Raw genomic sequence first — 19,472 nt, 5'->3', positions numbered from 1 at the left:
CACAGTGGGAGGACTTCTGGTCCCTCTGGTGGACCTCCTGAGGGCACCGGGGTTCTAGCCACCGTGTGATAAAGTGTTGGACTGGATGGACCATTGGCCTGATTCAACATGGCTTCTCATCTTCATATGTCTGGGGCAGTAATGCTCTGTATTCTTGGTGATTGGGGGGGGCACAGTGGGAGGGCTTCTGGAGTTCTGGCCCTGCTGGTGGACCTCCTGATGGTATCTGGGTTCTGGCCATTGTGTGACAGAGTGCTGGACTGGGTGGGCCATTGGCCTGATCCAACATGGCTTCTCTTATGTTCATATGTCTAAGGCAGTAACGCTCTGTATTCTTGGTGATTGGGGGGGCCATAGTGGAAGGGCTTCTGGAGTTCTGGCCCCACTGATGGACCTCCTGAGGGCACCTGAGTTTTGGCCACTGCGGGACACAGAGTGCTGGACCGGATGGGCCGTTGGCCTGACCCAACATGGCCTGGGTCAAGGCTTGCGCAAGGGAAACCTCTGTTTCATTGCCAAAGAGAAGACACGTGAGCGTTATGCATTTATTTATTGATTGATTTGATTTTGAGTCCGCCCTTCCCACAGGACATTAAAAGGTTCTTTATTCTTGGAAAACCACAGCCTGCTCTGCGGAATGGGAGAGGGGGGGTTTCAGAGCAGCAGCCCCCTACAAAACGGGCTTTTAAACACTGCACAACTTCCAAGCAAAACTTTACAGTAGGGCAACATTTGGCTCACTGCTGCCAAGCAACCACGAAGGGCGGCAGAAAGAAAACCATAAAGAGGCTGATGTGGTGTTACCAACCGGACCATTGCCGTGCATGGGATGTGAGGGGGCTTGTCTTGTCTTTAGCCTCATCGTTTCCAAGAGCAGCCTTGTGAAAACATCACCTTTCTGCCTTCCCCTAGCCCCTTTTTGGAGAACAATGGTGGATTATTTCTGCCGGCCAGTGAGGAATGGGCTGGCGACCGACCAAGTGTGTCTGGAGGAGGTGACTGGAAAACTAATTTGGAGACTGCTTGAGTGCTCTCTCCCAGCTGTTCCTGTAGTGAAAAAGAGACTCCTCTTCCTCCCGATGTTCCAGTGATCTGAAAGGCAGGCAGCAAGCCAGTCCAGTCCCAGTGGTTTGCCAAAACTGACTGAAAGGAGGCTTAGGAAGCTCCCTGCTGCCAATATTACGCCCATCGGTTCACCAGCACACCATACTGGAACAGACGCTACTTGGGCTTCTCCTTGGATTAAGGCCGATTTCTGCGTATTTAAAGTCGCGGAAGCGGCTGCTGATCCCCGTGCCCAGGTTTTCGGGCCACCCATCTTGCCCACCCCAACCAAACGAGACACGCTATGCTGGCGACAAAGGGGCACAGCCGTCGTTCAGACAAATGCGTAAGAAATGCCGTTCTCAGTCAAGTCAAACCAGGAATGGAATGCCTTCGCTGCAAATCCAAAGGAACCAGGATGGAAGCCTAGTTAAAGAATGCAAGAGAGTTTCGTGTTTCCTAACTCTCGCCCACCGCCCTACCGAAGATGTGAGGGTGGGCAACTGAAAAGTGTTTGCGCAGGAAAAATTAGAGACCCCAAAGCATGATTTCTTGCCTGTGTGCCAACCTCCCCAGCATCACCCAAAGCCAAACAGAACCTGACTGTCGAGATGTTGATATGCTCCCTGCCAGGGGCCGTTAAGCCACAGAACGGGTTGGATCCAGACTCCAAGGGCAATTTCCTCTGATTTAACATATGAACACAGGAAGCTGCCTTCTACTGAATCAGACCCTCGGTCCATCAAGGTCAGTCTTGTCTTCTCAGACTGGCAGCGGCTCTCCAGGGTCTCAAGCTGAGGTTTTTCACACCTATTTGCCTGGACCCTTTTGAGTTGGAGATGCGGGGGATTGAACCTGGGGCCTTCTGCCTCCCAAGCAGATGCTCTACCACAGAGCCACCGTCCCTCCCCAAACATATTAAGATATGAAGCTGCCGATTACCTTTTCTCACTACCGCCCCCCCCCCTTCCCCTCTTACGGCACTCCCCAGGGTCTCTTCTCCCCCAGGAACGGCATTTTGTGGTGGTCCCTGGACTGCAGAGGGATGTGGAGAAAGTTCCGTTCTGCCACTGGAAAACTTGGTCTGGATCCAACCCTAATGCTGCAGGCTACTCTTCTTGTCCCTGCCTTTTCGGGGAAGGAGCATCAATTCAAAATGGGGGAGACTGCACTGGTTTTCACATAACGGTTTTTTTTAAAAAGCACGTCTCCGCCTACAACTGACATTCGCATCGACGTGGTCAGAAGGCACGAGGAGACCCCCACCCCCACCCGGCCCAAACCGCTACGCTGGCTGTCTCAGCTGCTCGGCCTAGGCGGACGGCTTGACGATGTTATGCTTGGCAAACCATTCGTTGCTCCTGTCGGCCGCCATCGCCTGCGTGAGAGAAGAAGGAGAAAAGCCGTGGGCTGCAGCACAGCAAAGCAGGTGTGAGAAACAAGATCTGCAAAGAAGAGGCTGGCTTAAGAACAGCTGACTTCAGACTGGCCTCAGAATAGCCAGTTGGGCCAACCTGTTTCATGGGGAGATTCTGAGGCTGAAATGGAGAACGGGAGAGCCGCGCGTGGTACCCTGAACTCCTTCAGAGGTACAAACCGCTAAGCTGGCTGTCTTCAGGGGTCCCACCCAGCTCAAACCGCTACGCTGGCTGTCTCAGCTGCTCAGCCACTCAGAGGGGGAGTGAAGACAGGACAGCCATCCAGAGGGGCAGAGTGGGGCTCGTTCCCCTTGCTTTTTCAATCAGCTCAGTGCACCCCATTTTCATAAACAAGCAAGAATGATGCCCTAATCTAGGTGGCCAAAATATTAGACTGACATACATACATAGACCTTTATTGGCATATCAACAATCTCAAAATGGATAAAACATTTTAACCTAGTATAGAAGGTCTGGCAGAGCTAAAACTCCATATAAAGATTACATGTAACAAAACAATACTGTCCAAAATTTTTCCTGAACTTTGAGGACTTCCACGAGAAATTTGGCGATGACATCAGTAATTTCAGGATCTGAAATATTAAGACCTCATTTAAGACTGATTTAAAGCACACCCACTAATTTCCAACAGGCTAAAAAGCTATCAATTTATGTCACAATAAAGACTCGTTCAACATGTATAGTCATATTCGTTAGCCTGTTGAATATGACTGTACATGTCAAATGATTCTTTATTGTGACATACATGCATAACTTTTTAACTTATTGGAAATTTGTGGACAGTGTTCCCTCTGAGCTGAGTTGGCGTGAGCTAGCTCACAGATTTTCAGCCTCCAGGTCACACATTTTTGTCTTAGCTCAGGAAGGATGACCCCGGAGCACAATAATTTATGCCAGGGGTGGCCAACGGTAGCTGTCCAGATGTTTTTTGCCTACAACTCCCATCAGCCCCAGCCATTGGCCATGCTGGCTGGGACTAATGGGAGCTGTAGGCAAAAAACATCTGGAGAGCTACCCTTGGCCACCCCTGATTTATGCAGCCGCTCACAGCTCACAAAGTGGTTTTTGCTCACAAAGCTTAGAGGGGACATTGTTTGTGGATGTGCTTTAAATCACAGTCTAATATTTCTGCCTTTGGATGTCACTGTGGTTGGCCTTAAATATTCGTTCTCTGCCTTAGGTGGTGGGCATACTGCTTAACTGTCTGGCCTGCTACCGCCACTTGCTTTCCAAGTAAGTAATGAATGCCAAATTTCATCATAACCTGGTGATCTTTCACAACTATAACAGATCTCCAGATTCCAGAGACTGGTGTCCTTACAGAAAACGGCTGCATTGAAGGATAGATTCTAAGGCTTTATACCCGAGGTTCCTCCCCAGATTCCACTCCCAAGCTGCCAGGAATTTCTTAACCTGGTGTTGGCAACCCTAGATCCATATCCAGGAATGCCATTGTTCAGGTAGCAGTTTCTAGGGCTGCCCCAAGGCCAGCACCTGCTGGTTGAACCCTTATAATTCCTGTCCTCTCAAGGAAACCAAAACTCTTTCAAGGTGGCTTCAGGGAAGCCAAGGCACATCTCCGGTGAGCAGAAAAAGACCGACTCACCTCGTCTAAGAGCTTCCCACCGTTCGGGTCCACCTTGGAAAGCTCCCGGAAGCCTTCATCCCCAACAAAGCAGATTTCGTGGCCATCCTAAAATGCATTAAAGGAGAATGGAGAGAAAAGAAGTTACTTGCCAGGTAGTCGCAACCCCTGCGCAGCACAAACAGCATTCCAGACTAACACAGAAGAAGAATTGCAGATTTATAGCCCGCCCTTCTGTCTGAATCAGAGACTCAGAGTGGCTTACAATCTCCTATATCTTCTCCCCCCACAACAGACACCCTGTGAGGTGGGTGGGGCTGCGAGGGCTCTCACAGCAGCTGCCCTTTCAAGGACAACCTCTGCCAGAGCTATGGCTGACCCAAGGCCATTCCAGCAGGAGCAAGTGGAGGAGTGGGGAATCAAACCCCGTTCTTCCAGATAAGAGTCCACATGCTTAACCACGACACCATACTGGCTCACCAAACTGATCCCACGGTAGCCACAAACACACACACACCCAAGACACCACATTAGGTTTTGTGTTGTTACAGGTGGGCCTCGGATTCAGCAGGAGCTCAGCTCCTGAACCTTTCTGAGGGTTCCACCTCCTCCTTCCCACCTTGTCCACTGAACAGCAGGTGCAGCTGCATAACAATCCCTGGATGAGCTCCACCACCTATTTTTCTACAAACCAACCCCTGGACAGGGATATGAGCAGCCCAGCCTCAGGTGCGAGAGGTGCTTTAAGGGTATTGTACACCCCTTGCTCCAAAGAAGTTACAATCTAGAATGAGACAGTGGGGGGAAAGCACTGTCTGTAGTGGAGGGGGCTGGCATCCCACAGAGAGGAAAAGAAGAGGCTCAAGGACAGTCCACCTTGACCTTATTTTAAGGGCAATTGCAGGTGTGTGTGTGAAATGCCTCCAAGCTACTGGGGGAGGGGAATCAACAGCAACCTGTTTAATGGCATCACTGTGCAATTCTACAAACAAGATGACCTAGTAAATCATTTTTAAAGCGTGGAACTTTGTGGCCAGTGCACCAGCCAGTACTTTGGACGGTTCTGCAAAAAAGGTTAGGAAAAACCCCCAAGGAGGATAGAATAATTGATCAACGGCTATTAGCCATGATAACAAAGCAGTGACGTTCCTTCACTATTGCATTTCGGCTTTATTGTGTATATGGGTTTTGTTTGTTTTCCTCCCTTCCCTTTCTGGGAAGAAGACGAAGACATTGGCTTTATATTCTGCCCCCCATTCTGAGTCTCAAAGCGGCTCACAATCTCCTTTATCTCCCCCCCCCCCACAACAAACACCCTGTGTGGTAGGTGGGGCTGAGAGAGCTTTCCCAGAAGCTGCCCTTTTAAGGACAGCTCTGCGAGAGCTATGGCTCACCCAAGGCCATTCCAGCAGATGCAAGCGGAGGAGCGGGGAATCAAACTCGGTTCTCCCAGATAAGAGTCCACACACTTAACCACTACACCAGACTGGAAGTTAGTTCACCCTGTGCATTCCGTGCATTCTATAAGCTGAGCTCTTTTGAACTCGTCAGTATGTAGAGAGCTTATTTTGCAGCTTTTTATTTTGATCCCATTGTCTTGTGGCGTCTACCCCTTGAACTTCGCCAGTCTGAATCTGATCCTAGGATAACGGTATAGATGTGTTTGTTATAGGTTTTTGACTGGGGGCAGGGGGGGATTTAAAAGGTGAAGTATTTTGTGAATATTTGACTGCACTTGTTGTATATCGTTTTTAAAAGTTTAATTTTTTTTTTTGAAAGAGAATAACTGAGTGGAACCTTCATGGGCAGAATCTCTCCAAAATGCCAGTCCTGGGGGATAACAGGCATTCCCCTCACTATTCCCTGGGTGCAGTCAGACGTACCATTAAAAGCCGGAGTGTAGCGCTCAAATTTGAACCGCTGAATATTGATTCGATGCAGGGCCTATCAGACGAGCATCCAAGAATGTGACTCATTCTGTTGTTGAGCGATCAGACATCCAATACTATCACGCTCTTTTCTTGGAGCATGCGTGATCAGGTGGTGATTTCTGGGAGGGGGGGTCCATTGAACATGTGCCCAACTGTTTGGAGGTGGGAAATCAAACGTTGCTTCAGAGGCGGGGGGGAGGGGGGAAAGTTTCCGGAATTAACGTTGCTGATTCAAACCACGGAACTGCCAGGAATTGCTTTTCTAGAAATTGGCAGTGACAATGATATCTGGAAATCCTGCACATTGAAAAAAAAGGTTTTTTTCCCTGTTCTGAATAGTGGGATAACGTTTCCCCCCACCCTTCCGATCCTGTGTTGACTGGAGAAGCAGAAGCGTCACCTCAGATTCCCGGATGATCTGGCAATGCGCATGTCTGCTGGGGCAAAAAAAAAAAGGTGGGAGGGGTGGTAGACATTCCAAGGGGCGGTATCGCGCATGAGCTGCCCAAACAGGAAAAAGCCGATCTTGTGCCGCTTTTTTTAAAAAGGGCCGGACTTTCTGCGCTGTCAGATTAATGCGGCATTGAGGTGCAGCAAGCTGGGATGACCCCGGATGACGCTCGATTGCCAGATGTGGATGTCTGAACGAACACATTTAATCCGTCAGCGAGACGGAGCTGTGTCGCCACTAATGGTACGTCTGAACGCACCCCCTGTGGACTTTCCTCGGAGATCCGGTGGGCCCACTTTGCAGACAGAACTGTGGCCAAGATGGCCCCTGGGCCTGATTCCGTGGGGCTCCCCTGCCATTTGACACCTAAAGGGCCACTGAGATGCTCTCCTCCATCCCCGAGGGCACTCACAGGGTCTGCCAAGATGACCACTTGGACAGTGGCTTTTCCGGGGGTCTCCAGGCTCACGAAAGGCGTCAGAATCTTCTGGTTCTCCTTTTTCATCAAGGCTTCAATATTCAGAAGCTTGGGAACAAACAGAACAAGCAGGTCAGGAACTGGGGGAAACCCGGGTTTGAATACATTCAAGTGCTGGAGGCCTTGGGCAAACAAACTCAGCCTCTCCTACCTCGTAGGGTTGTTGTGAAGATAAAGAGGTGGCAACGGCTAGCCCAAAGCCCCTTGGAGGGTAAAAATGAGACTAGAAGACCCTCGTGGCAGAAGGAGAACACCCAGCAGGGAAGCCAATGGAGGCCTGCTCACAGGAAAACACCTTCTGACCTTTCACCACCCCTGGAATCCCTTGGGGATTCTGGGAGGGTCACTGCATACTTCAGATGCTCCTTACCAGGGGAGAAGGCAAAACAGGAAGAAGAAGACTGCAGATTTATACCCCGCCCTTCTCTCTGAATCAGAGACTCAGAGCGGCTTACAATCGCCTTTATCTTCTCCCCACAACAGACACCCTGTGAGGTGGGTGGGGCTGAGAGGGCTCTCACAGCAGCTGCACTTTCAAGGACAACTCTTGTGAAAGCCATGGCTGACCCAGGGCCGTTCCAGCAGCTGCAAGTGGAGGAGTGGGGAATCAAACCTGGTTCTCCCATATAAGAGTCCGCACACTTAACCACTACACCAAACTGGAAGGCTGCTCGGATGCTGCCCTCTTGTCCCCAAACAGAAGAGGGAATGATGCAGCTCCAGGAGCCCTTCCAAGTAACCCTTTGGACAGAAGCCCCCGGCAGGCGAGGGGAGGGCTTACCTGCTCCTTTGGGCAAGAGAAGGCAATCCGTCCAAAGGCCGTGCCGTGATCCACAGCTTGGCCAATGCCCTGCAGCTCCAGTTTGCACTGGCAGAGGAGAAAAAAAACCCAACAGAACAGGAGTTTAGTTTAGTTTATTAGATTTCTATACCGCAGGGGTGGCCAATGGTAGCTCTTCAGATTTTTTCCCCCTACAACTCCCATCAGCCCCGGCCAGCATGGCCAATGTCTGGGGCCAATGGGAGTTGTAGGCAAAAAAAAACATCTGGAGAGCTACCGTTGGCCACCCCTGCTATACCGGCCTCCCCACCGAAGCAGCCTCAGGGCAGCTAACAGGAGACAGCCGGGATGGGCAAAGCGACACGAGCCTGCAGCGATCGGACTTCCACAAACAGCGGATGGAAATCCGTCTCCTTGACTTTCATTTGGGTTACATCCATCGACTCTGCAAAAGGGCTTGGCGAAGGAAAAGAGGGCCGGCTCCCAACTCTTTTGCATTGGGTGTGTTTTTAAAGGGACACCAGCAAGTCGGAAAGAATCAACTCCTCCAAGCGGGGTGAACGGGGGTGGGGCAAAAAAGAAGGCTGGGGTTCATAACCCGAGTTGCCTGGGAATCTAATACGCTGGTGAGTCAGTGGGGTCCGTTTGAGGGTGATTAGCAAACATGGATTCATGGGTCCTTTTATCCAGGGAGTCTTAATGGATACACCGACTGTGCTTCTCAAAGTGTTGCTGTTAATCACTCCAGTATAAAGCTGCAGTACTGCAGTCTGAGCTCTCTGCTCGTGCCCTGAGGTCGATCCTGGCGGAAGCTGGGTTCAGGTAGCCGGCTCAAGGTTGACTCAGCCTTCCTTCCTTCCGAGGTCGGTAAAATGAGTCCCCAGCTTGCTGGGCGGAAAGCGTAGATGACTGGGGAAGGCAAGGGCAAACCACCTCGTAAAAAAAAAGTCTGCCGTGAAAACGTCATCATGCGACGTCACCCCAGAGTTGGAAACGATTGGTGCTTGCACAGGGGACTACCTTTAACTTTAACCAGAGAGTGCTGAGATCAGGAACTCAAAACCTCCTCGTTGTCCCCGGGCCAAAGGAAGCCCGTTTGAAATCTACTAGGGATAGGGCCTTCTCCGTAATGGCCCCTTCCTGGTGGAACCAGCTGCCGGAAGAGGTAAGGGCCCTGCGGGATCTTGCTCAATTCCGCAGGGCCTGTAAGACAGTCCTCTTCCGGCTGGCTTACAACTAATCGGCACTTGAAACTTGAAACTGAGTGTAGCTTTTATAAGACTGCTGTATGTTTTTAATGTTTTAACTGTGTAAACTGTGTAAACTGTTTAAATGTTTATATTTTTATGTTAGATTTTATATGCTGTAAGCCGCCCTGAGCCACCTGGTGGGAAGGGCGGGATATAAATCACAAATAAACTAAACTAAATTATGACCTTTGCAAACAGAGTCTCTCTCTCCCCAGAATGAAAGGAGAGCTGCTGCGCTCTGATGTCTCAACTCTGGAGCAATTCTGTCAGACCCTTAACACACACAAACAGGCAGAAAGGCATGGAGTGCTTGACCAGTGCTGCTCTGGACGTCTCCAAACCACCATTAATTCCAGCTGGCACTTCAGACAGCACTCCCTAATTGCGTTCAATTCTGCGTCGTCGAAGGCTTTCGCAATTGGCGTTCATGAGTTGTTGATTTTCTGGGCTGCGTGGCCGCGGTCTTGGGCATTGCGAGACCTGTCATCAAATCACAGCCATGCAGCCCGGAAGATCTACAACAACCAGTGTCAAATTCTGCTTTACCCGTTCATAGAACGGTATGAGCATGGGATCAGGCCATTTCCCCAGGTGGTAGCCACCTAAATGCATAAAAGCTGCCTCCTACGGTGGACTGGCTTTTGCCTTTGTGATTCTCTGCTGTTACATTCTTTAATCGCCATTGTTGCGCCTGGCTCTTGCCCTGAGCCGCCTATGAGGTTTGCATATGAATGCTTTTGATGCAATTTTTGAAAATCTGAATGCTTTACTGAACGGCTTTATTTCCCCCAGTGATTTTTTCATTGGTTTTACACACTGGAAGGCCCCCCCCCACCTTTTTTTTTTTGCTTCCTTCTGTTGCAGGGGTGGCCAACGGTAGTTCTCCAGATGTATTTTTGCCTACAACTCCCATCAGTCCCAGCCAGCATGGGACTACCGTTGGCCACCCCTGTTCTATTGAATCACAGGCCCCTGGTCCATCAAGGTCAGTATCGTCTACTCAGACTGGCAGCCGCTCTCCACGATCTCACAGGCAGGTGCTTTTGTAAGACCGTGGCTCTGATCCTTTCAACTTGGATGCGCTGGATCATCTCTGCATTTATTTTTATTTCATTTTACTCCATTTATATCCCCCCCGCCCCCCGCCGAGGCGGGCTCAGGGCGGCTTACGTAGACACGCGTATGCACAAGTAGGCATAATGGTGCGATATTAAAACCATAAGACGGAATAGTATAACACATAAAACACATAAAGTGTTTTGGTGCTATGATCTTAAGTTTTCAAATTTATAAACCTCTGTCAAGTGGATCTTAAAACTGTCCTCTCCGCAGCTGCTGTACAGCAGATTGTAAGGGGTGGCTCACATGTTGCCTAGAACTGTAGCGGCCAGCAGTGTAGTTTTCAAATGCCTGGCGGAAGAGTGCCGTCTTACAGGCCCTGCGGAACTGTATGAGCTCTCGCAGGGCCCTGACCTCTTCCGGCAACTCGTTCCACCAGCATGGAGCCACTACAGAGAAGGCTCTGGCTCTAGCTGTCATCAGTCTGGCCTCCTTAGGGTTGGGGACTGCAAGGAGATTTTGTGAACCAGACCGAGCATGCAAGGCAAATGCTCTGCCACCGCCTCTCTGGAGCCCATTCCTTTATGATTTAACATGGAGCCTGTCCAGAGACCTGCTTGAGGCAGCTTCGCAGGGAAGAACAACACGAGGAAACCATACGAGAAACCGTCTCAGTCTTGAAAGCGGCCGTCAAGCAAGCAAAGAGATGAGGGGTGACCTGCACCCACCTGGTCCTCCGCGTAGCCGAGCAGAACTCGTTGCCGGGGCTCATCCTTCTGGTAGATCTTCATGCCCAGCAGCTTGGACCAGAAGGCCACGGACCTTGGAAGGCTAGAGACGGCTAAAGTGACCTTCAGCACTGGATCTAGAAGAACACGCAAAAAGGAGGTGATGATGATACTGGATTTATAGCCCGCCCTATACTCAATCTCAGAGCGGTCACAATCTCCTTTCCCTTCCTCCCCCACAACAGACACCCTGTGAGGTGGGTGGGGCTGAGAGGGTTCTCACAGCAGCTGCCTTTTCAAGAACAGAGTCTCAGGCCGGCCCACAATCTCCTTTCCCTTCCTCCCCCACAACAGACACCCTGTGAAGTGGGTGGGGCTGAGAGGGCTCTCACAGAAGCTGCTCTTTCAAGGACAACTCCTACAAGAGCTATGGCTGACCCAAGGCCATTCCAGTAGGTGCAAGTGGAGGAGTGGGGAATCAAACCCAGTTCTCCCAGATAAGAGTCCGTGCACTTAACCACTACACCAAACTAGCTCTCTGAAGAAGGGTCGTCTCCCTCATCTGGAAGTCCACGAGAGCCACCAACTGCTGAAACCATCTCAGTCTTATCCCTCCCGCCTCCAAAAGGGTATCAAGAAGAGCAGTGTCTGATCCCTCCCTCTGAGGGTTCTTAGTTTAGTTTATTCGATTTATATCCCACCCTCCCCGCCGAAGCAGGCTCAGGGTGGCTCACGATACACAATAAAGTCACAACAGAACAAATTAAAAATGAAAAAAGTTGAAACAATTTGGTGCTCATTTCTATTTTGTTACAGGCGGCATTCAGTGTTCTTAGACATCCATTTAGATCTAATATCGTGGCAGTTTCAGTTAAAAGCCAGCTGAAACCATACCATCATGCGCGTCTTGCAGAACTGGGCAGGGTCCCGCAAGGAGGCAGTTGGTTCCACCAATGGGGGACAGCGATTGAGAAAGCTCTTTTTCTGGTTGTTCTCAGTCTCGCCTCCCTCGGCCCAGGGATCGTTAGTAAGTTTTGCGTTCCAGGTCTAAGTACCCTCTGGGGGACATGTGGAGAGAGACGGTCTCTAAGGTAGGCGGGTCCTCGGCCATTACCCACATCAACTCCCTCTCACCATACCCACGGGTGAACTCGTTGCAATCCAAACTACAGCATGCTACAGGGGAATCGTCCAGAGCAGACCGGGCACTGCAGCTGCAGGATCCTGCTGCCAGAGGAACAAACCCCAGGCCCCTCACCTGGCTTCGGCGACTGCCTGTCTTCCAGGTAGAATTTGTAGCCTCCGGGAGCTTCCACTAGATAAACGCCTCCTGAGATCTCCTGGAGGGGCCACTCCAGGTTCTTGGCATTGCTCACTGCTTGGTGGGACACAACGGTCATCCCCTGGCACAGCCCGAAAACACAAAATAACAGGGAGGTCAGTGGCAGGCAACTGCTTGGAGCCTCACCCTGTAATTTGCCTGTTGCTTAAGCCTCATGATTCTGGGACGTACGCTAGGCAAGGTGCTCTCCATTTGGATTTCTGGCATTATCCTTGTTCAAAGTAATCTGTGAACGCGACCGAGCACACATTTGACTCTTCCTGCTAAGGTTGCTCGCTGTAGGAGAACAGCAGTGGGCAATCTCTGTTTCTGGGAAGCTGGTTTGTCTTATGTGTGATCTTCTCATTGGGGAACCCCCAATCCAGGGGTGGCCAAACTTGCTAAAGAGCCACACAATATGTGAAAGAGCCACATGTGGCTCCCGAGCCAGTTCGGCCACGCCTGCCCTAATCTATCTTTGGGGTGCCCCAGAACTCAGCCGAAAAGACAGTGAACTATTTCTATGCCAATGTGCCCAGCAGCGAAGGTCTTCTTTGAAGGCCCTGGTCATCCTCCCTCCTCTTTTAGACGCGAGGCGGTCACAAAAAGCAGGACCTTTTCGGCGGTGGCACCTGTCTCTGAAACACCTTCCTCTTTTCTGCTCACCTGACAGTGAATCTTTTAAAGATTTTTGTGCCAGGTGAAGACTCTTCCTCCTCCCTGCAGTTGCCCAAGTTATCACACACAGCTTGCATGTGTGTGTGTTTTAAACGGAGCCCTTTATGCAGAATCTCCTTCTACATACTTGCTACCATTTAAAATTGTTTCCCGCCCCCCATTTGTCCTGTTAATGTTAATATATTTGTCCCTTATCTTCATTGTGAAATCTTCCATTATTTGTAAGTTGCCACAACCGCCTTGGTCTAGAACAGGAGTGGCCAAACTGTGGCTCAGGAACCACTGGCTGCCTGTTGCATACCGAATCCATTTCAAGATCCTGGTATTAACTTTCAAAGCCCTATATGGCCTAGGACCTACCTATTTGCGGGACCGCCTTGCCCCACGTTCCCTGGAGAACACTGTGATCAAGCTCTCAAAATCTTCTGGCTGTCCCTGGGCTAAGGGAGGCTAGGCTCAACTCCACCAGAGCAAGAGCCTTCTTGGTGGCGGCCCCAATATTTTGGAACACCCTTCCGGAAGCCATCAGGGCCCTGCGGGATTTATCGCAGTTCCACAGGGCCTGCAAGACTGAACTGTTTCGAATGGCATATAACATCTAATGGGAAAAGGCTGCCACCACACCTGGATCCATAGCGCTTTTATTGCTAACTGCCTAGGATCTAGTTGATGGGAGGGACGGTGGCTCAGTGGTAGAGCATCTGCTTGGTAAGCAGAAAGTCCCAGGTTCAATCCCCAGCATCTCCATCTAAAAAGGCTCCAGGCAAATAGGTGTGAAAAAGCTCAGCTTGAGACCAAGGAGAGCCGCTGCCAGTCTGAGTCAACAATACTGACTTTGATGGACCGAGGGTCTAATTCGGTATAAGGCAGCTTCATATGTTTCTATGTTCATCTGTGTGCGTGAGAAAGAAGGTATTACATGATCTTCCTGAAGTAGCACCATTGTCATTTATCTGGTTGTTTTAATATTGTTTTTGTTTACTATTTTATGCTGTTAGCCGCCTTGAGTCTGTAGAGAATGGGCAGGATATAAATATAACGTAAATAAATAAATAAAGGTGGCCCTTTCACACAAATTGTGTGGCTCTTGAAGCCCCCACCACCCCGTCAGCCAATTTGTAGCCTCTTTAAATCGCTTCTCAAAGCCAAGCCAGCTGGTAGTTTGGAGAATGCATTTCAAGTTGTTCCCCCCCGCCCAAAGCTATTTTCCTTCCTTCCTGTCTTATGGCTCTCAAACATTTGACGTTCATGTCTTGCAGCTCTCAAACATGATGCCTGCTCTACGTGGCTCTTACGTTAAGCAAGTTTAGCCATCCTTGGTCTAGAAACTGTGGGTCATAAATAGCTATAAATACATCCGCTGAAAAGAAACTCGGAGGTCTAGACAAGAGCACATGATTTTTAGGGATAAGCGTGGATTCTAAGGGACATGCCTCCAAACTTCCGGGTAATCTCAGAAAGCAACACCTACCAGAAAATCGTTGCCAAGACGATAGTCTCCGACTCCATAGTTGTAGGTTAACTCCGCCACAAAGTGCTCGTCTTCTGGACCGTACCCCACCATGGTTTTGCTCCATTTGCCATCATAGGGACTAGAAACACATGTGCCTTTTATTTGTATACATGTCAGAAACCTGACAATCAGCCAGCTACAGCTACCTTCCTCCGGATCCCCCAAACCTCAATGCCACAATCTTTAACTAAAGTTGGCAGGCATCTTGTCCAACTGACTAGTCAAATATTCCACTGTGTATTTGGCAGCTTTCACACTCACAATGGGATCCCTTACTGGCAGCCAGCTCCCTACACACTACTGTATTGCTTTGTATCTATATCCCTTTTTAAAATGATAATTTTGATATTCCTGGGTGAAAGACAGAAAAGTTTGGTTCATTCCTATAGTTAAAAGCTATAACTCACTTAAAAATTAATTTATTGTTTCACACAAACAGTTTACAACAGCACATTTTTGTAATCAGCAGAGGCATTTATTGTGCTCTGACGAAGTCAACCATTTAATATGTGAGCATTTGACTGGTCCAAAAGACAAAAGAACTGTCCAATTGACAGGTTAAACGTAGCACCTTCAACCTGCTTAGACTTCTGGCTCAGTGTTCTCTTAGACCTGGTTGATACCTGTAGGAGGGTGAATTGGAAGAGCCGCAAAGCGGTGGAAAGGACCACATTCCTTCAAGCAGCTGGAAGTGGATTCCATCTCTGCCTGTTTTCACAGATAAAAAACTTCCTGCAGGCACAGCACAGAGAACAAAGCACCAGACAAGTTCACCTTTAAGACCAACTATGTTTTATTCAAAATGTAAGCTTTCGTATGCTCTTAAGCAGACTTCATCAGACAAAATGAGAATGGCAAGCAGCAGTTCTTAAAGGGCTGGAGCACTTTCCCTATGAAGAAAGGTTGAAACGCTTGGGACTCTTTAGCCTGGAGAAACGTCGACTGCGGGGTGACATGATAGAGGTTTACAAGATAATGCATGGAATGGAGAAAGTAGAGAAAGAAGTACTTTTCTCCCTTTCTCACAATACAAGAACTCGTGGGCATTCGATGAAATTGCTGAGCAGACAGGTTAAAACGGATAAAAGGAAGTACTTCTTCACCCAAAGGGTGATTAACATGTGGAATTCACTGCCACAGGAGGTGGTGGCGGCCACAAGTATGGCCACCTTCAAGAGGGGTTTAGATAAAAATATGGAGCACAGGTCCATCAGTGGCTATTAGCCACAGTGTATGTGTGTATATAACATTTTTTGCCACTGTGTGACACAGAGGGTTGGACTTGATGGGCCGTTGGCCTGATCCAACATGGCTTCTCTTATGTTCTTAATATAAGTGGGCAGTGAGTTGGTATGTGGAATCATGGGAATGTTTTTAGCGGATTAAAAGAATCACAAACAGGACCTTTGTTTGTTAGTGTTAGAACAAAGCACGGCTGAAACAACACTGGAGGGTGATAAAAAGCAGACTGCTGTTGTAGGTGCGAAGTGCCGTAAGTCTAGATAACATTCTGGCTTCGTTACTTTAAATAGACGGCATGGTTTCTCAAGAGGTTATAACATCCATTATAGTTTGCCATTAGAAAAAAAGAAAGACATTAAAATAAGTTTTTTCTCCACTGTATTTTAATGTCTTTCTTTTTTTTTCTAATGGCAAACTATAATGGATGTTATAACCTCTTGAGAAACCATGCCCTCTACTTAAACTAACAAAGCCAGAATGTTACCTAGATTTATGGCACTTCACACCTACAACAGCAGTCTGCTTTTTATCACCCTCCAGTGTTGTTTCAGCCCTGCTTTGTTCTAACACTAACAAACACAGATCCCTATTTGTGATTCTTTTAATCTGCTAAACCTTTCCCATGATTCTACATACCCATGATTCTACATACCAACTCACTGCCCACTTATATTATGAATTGCTGCTTGCCATTCCCATTTTGTCTGATGAAGTCTGCTTAAGGGCATACGAAAGCTTACATTCTGAATAAAACTTAGTCAGTCTTAAAGGTGAACTTGTCTGCTGCTTTGTTCAACTGCTTCAGACCAACACGGCTGCCTACTGGAATCTATCAGCACAGAGAACACTTCTCTTTACTTTGCTTTCAGTGCCAGTTTTCTGCCAGCTCAGGTCTCTAACATCTCTTTTCCCTACATGCGTGAACCAGGTCTTAACAATGCCATCCTATGCAGAGTTACTCCAGACTAAGCTTCTTAAAAGCAAATGGTTAGACTGCAATAACTCAGTACAGGATTGCATTCCAGTATCCAGCACTGTGTTCCAGTCCGTCCTTCTTACTGAAAACACAAATATTCTCCTCCTTTCTTCTCATCTAAACTCCCCTTTCCCTTCCTTCACTTATGCTGCAACTTTACTGCTGACACAGGAGCATCTGAAGCACCAGAATGCTGATGAGCATTCCAGAAAAATCACAACAAATCACCAACAGCAGAGGGCAGAATTGCACTGCAAATATGAACAGCTGCAATGAATTCTGTTCTTCCCTTCCCTGTGATCATTTTTTTTAAAGCTTTGCATGTACAACCTAAACTTCTCAACACTGTGAATAGTCTGATAAATCCCACCATTCCGATTCCCTGAAAACCAGCCTGCATTCACTGGAAGAGCACTGGTAACAGGGAAATGAATGAATCAACAGAAGAACATTACCGGCTCCAATAATTAAAAAGCCGTGATATTTTCCTCTAAAAACATAAGCAATGCTTAGAATCAATGAGAAAGTCAACGCACCCGTTACAGGTAGCTTTGCAGCCTTCTTCAAATTCTTCATGTCTTAGAACCTAGAGGTGCAAGCAGAGGTAGCCAATCAAGATTCAGCGCAGCGGAACCATATACTCCAGCACAGAGCAGCAGACAATTTATACGTCAAGCCTCTGGTCAAGTCTTACTTCTGCCAGAAACTCCCTCTGCAGCCTCAGACAAACTGCGCTCAGCTTCAGCCTCCGTTGGCAATAAATGGATAATAACAATGCCCTACCTTACAGGGGAGTTGTAAAGAGCACAATAAAAGAGAACATATATAAAGCATTCTGAACATTCTAAAGTGCTATGTAAAAATGCTACATATTTTCATTGCTGTTTCTTCTATTATTGCTACCGTCTTTCCCATCAACCTTCCCTCCCCATCCGCAAAGTCTGAGAGTCTACTTATACTCCCGGAGCCAAAAGGCCCCCTGAAGCCAGCAGGGCTTACTCGTGAGAAAATAGGCACCGAATTGCACTGCAAATATGAGCAGCTGCAATGAATATTGTTCTTCCTTTCCCTGTAATTATTTGAAACCTCATGTTGATTTACTTCATTTATATCTCACCTTTACCCCTAAAGGATACCCAGAGCAGTTTTCTCCTCCTCTCCTCATCTAAACTCTCCTTTCCCTTCATTTATGCTGCAATTTTACTGTCGACACACGAGCATTTGAAGCACCAGAATTGTGATGAACATTCCAGAAAAATCACAACAGATCAGCAACAGTGAACTGCAGAGGGCAGTATTGCACTGCAAATATAAACCGCTGCAATGAATCTTGTTTTTCCCTGTGATCATTTTTTAAAAGCTTAGCATGTATAATTTAAACTTCTTAACATTGTGAATAGACTGATAAGTCCCACCTCGCCTCAGAGCATTCTGATTCCCCCCAAACCAGCTCCCAACCAATGTTCCCTCTAAGCTGTGGAGTCTTGCGAGCAAAAATTCTATTTTGTGAGCTCCTGGCACTAAAGCGGGCTACTGCATAAATTAGTTTGCTCTAGGGGCATTTTTCCTGAGCTGAGACAAAAATACGTGAGCCAAAGGCTAAAAAAAATCTGTGAGCTAGCTCACACCAACTCAGCTTAGAGAGAACACAACTTGTGAGGTCGGTCATGGTGAAAGCCAGCATTTCAGATGGATGGATACCAGTGTTCCCGCTAAGCTGTGTGAGCTAGCTCAAAAATGTTGACCCTCCAGCTCACACATTTTTGTCTTAACTCAGGAAGGGTGACCCCAGAGCACACGAATTCATGCAGCAGCTCACAACTTTCATGCCAGTAGCTCACAAACTAGAATTTTTGCTCACAAGCCTCTGCGGCTTAGAAGGAACATTGATAGATACTATCTATTCAGGTATCATAGATCAGGTCGCCTTGCAAGCGAGCAGCCAAGACTGGCCCCTGGAGGCAGCCGTAGCCAGGCACTCATCCTTCACTGTCATTCATCCTTTTTACTAGATAGATCCAAACAGGCAGCCGTGTTGGTCTGAAGCAGTAGAACAAAATAGGAGTCGATTGCACCTTTAAGACCAACTTAGTTTATCCTTTACTAGATCCAAGTGGGCAGCCGTGTTGGTCTGAAGCAGTTGAACAAAGCAGGAGTCATGTCTGATGAAGTGTGCTTAAGAGCACACGAAAGCTTACGTTCTAAATAAAAATGGGTTGGTCTTAAAGGCGCCACTTGACTCCTGCTTTGTTTATCCTTTACTGTCCGCTTGCCAACTTCTCCCCTCACTTACGCGCATGCCCAACACCTCCCGGTAGAAGCGGGCGGTCTGGGCTCGGTCGGCGACTTTGAACACGAAATGCAGCGCTCGCCGGGACCCCATGTGAAGCCTACGGATCGGCCCCCACTCGTGGGCTCTCCCTCCCTCTGGCGCGGAGCAATGACGTCACCCACGAGACGGGAACCCGTCTCTCAGGTAGACGCTCTACCCAGGGGGCTCTATGGTGAAGTCCTGGCGGAGCGACGTTGCTGCCTGGCTGGAGGTTTTGAAGGGAGGTGGCGGAGGAAGCTCGAGAAGCGCCACAGGCAGTTCCACTCTCGGTGGGACAAAGTTGGAGCCAAGCGGCACCTTTTAAGACCAACAAAGTTTTATTCAGAACGTCAGCTTTCGTGTGCCAAAAGCACACTTCTTCAGACGAGGGGATGGGCTACAGTGGGCTGAAACACATGGGGTTGGTGGGTTAAGAGTGTAAACTGATAAAAAGGATCAGATGGCAAAACAGTGTAATGAATTGTATCAGTTTACACTCTTAATCCACCAACTCCATGTGTTTCAGCCCACTGTACGCTCGTCTGGAGAAGTCTGCATGCCTACGAAAGCTTACATTCTGAATAAAACAGGAGTCAAGCTGCAGCTTTAAGACCAACCAAGTTTTATTTAGCGCATAAGCTTTCGTGTGCTCTCTAAGCGCACTTCATCAGAGGAGGGGATCAGG

At 48.5% G+C, this 19,472-nt stretch overlaps 1 protein-coding gene across 1 annotated transcript in view; it reads right to left on the bottom strand.

The window, feature by feature from the left end:
* Positions 1-2,216: 2,216 nt before the first annotated feature.
* Positions 2,217-19,472, bottom strand: part of GLOD4 (glyoxalase domain containing 4) — a 96,566-nt gene continuing 79,310 nt past the window's right edge. Inside the window, exons 2-10 of the mRNA XM_060259017.1 lie at positions 18,770-18,893; positions 17,013-17,062; positions 14,217-14,337; positions 12,005-12,149; positions 10,747-10,883; positions 7,710-7,796; positions 6,863-6,976; positions 4,090-4,176; positions 2,217-2,422 (exon numbers count right to left, since the gene is read on the bottom strand). Of these exons, the coding sequence (XP_060115000.1) occupies positions 2,357-2,422; positions 4,090-4,176; positions 6,863-6,976; positions 7,710-7,796; positions 10,747-10,883; positions 12,005-12,149; positions 14,217-14,337; positions 17,013-17,062; positions 18,770-18,859 (897 nt within the window). The 5' untranslated portion in view covers positions 18,860-18,893 and the 3' untranslated portion in view covers positions 2,217-2,356. The remainder of the gene's footprint in view (positions 2,423-4,089; positions 4,177-6,862; positions 6,977-7,709; positions 7,797-10,746; positions 10,884-12,004; positions 12,150-14,216; positions 14,338-17,012; positions 17,063-18,769; positions 18,894-19,472) is intronic.

This window comes from Heteronotia binoei, chromosome 18, assembly GCF_032191835.1.
Source record: "Heteronotia binoei isolate CCM8104 ecotype False Entrance Well chromosome 18, APGP_CSIRO_Hbin_v1, whole genome shotgun sequence".
NCBI lineage: Eukaryota > Metazoa > Chordata > Lepidosauria > Squamata > Gekkonidae > Heteronotia > Heteronotia binoei.
Note: the sequence above shows the minus strand (reverse complement) of the source record. Positions and strands in the feature narration are given on the sequence as shown.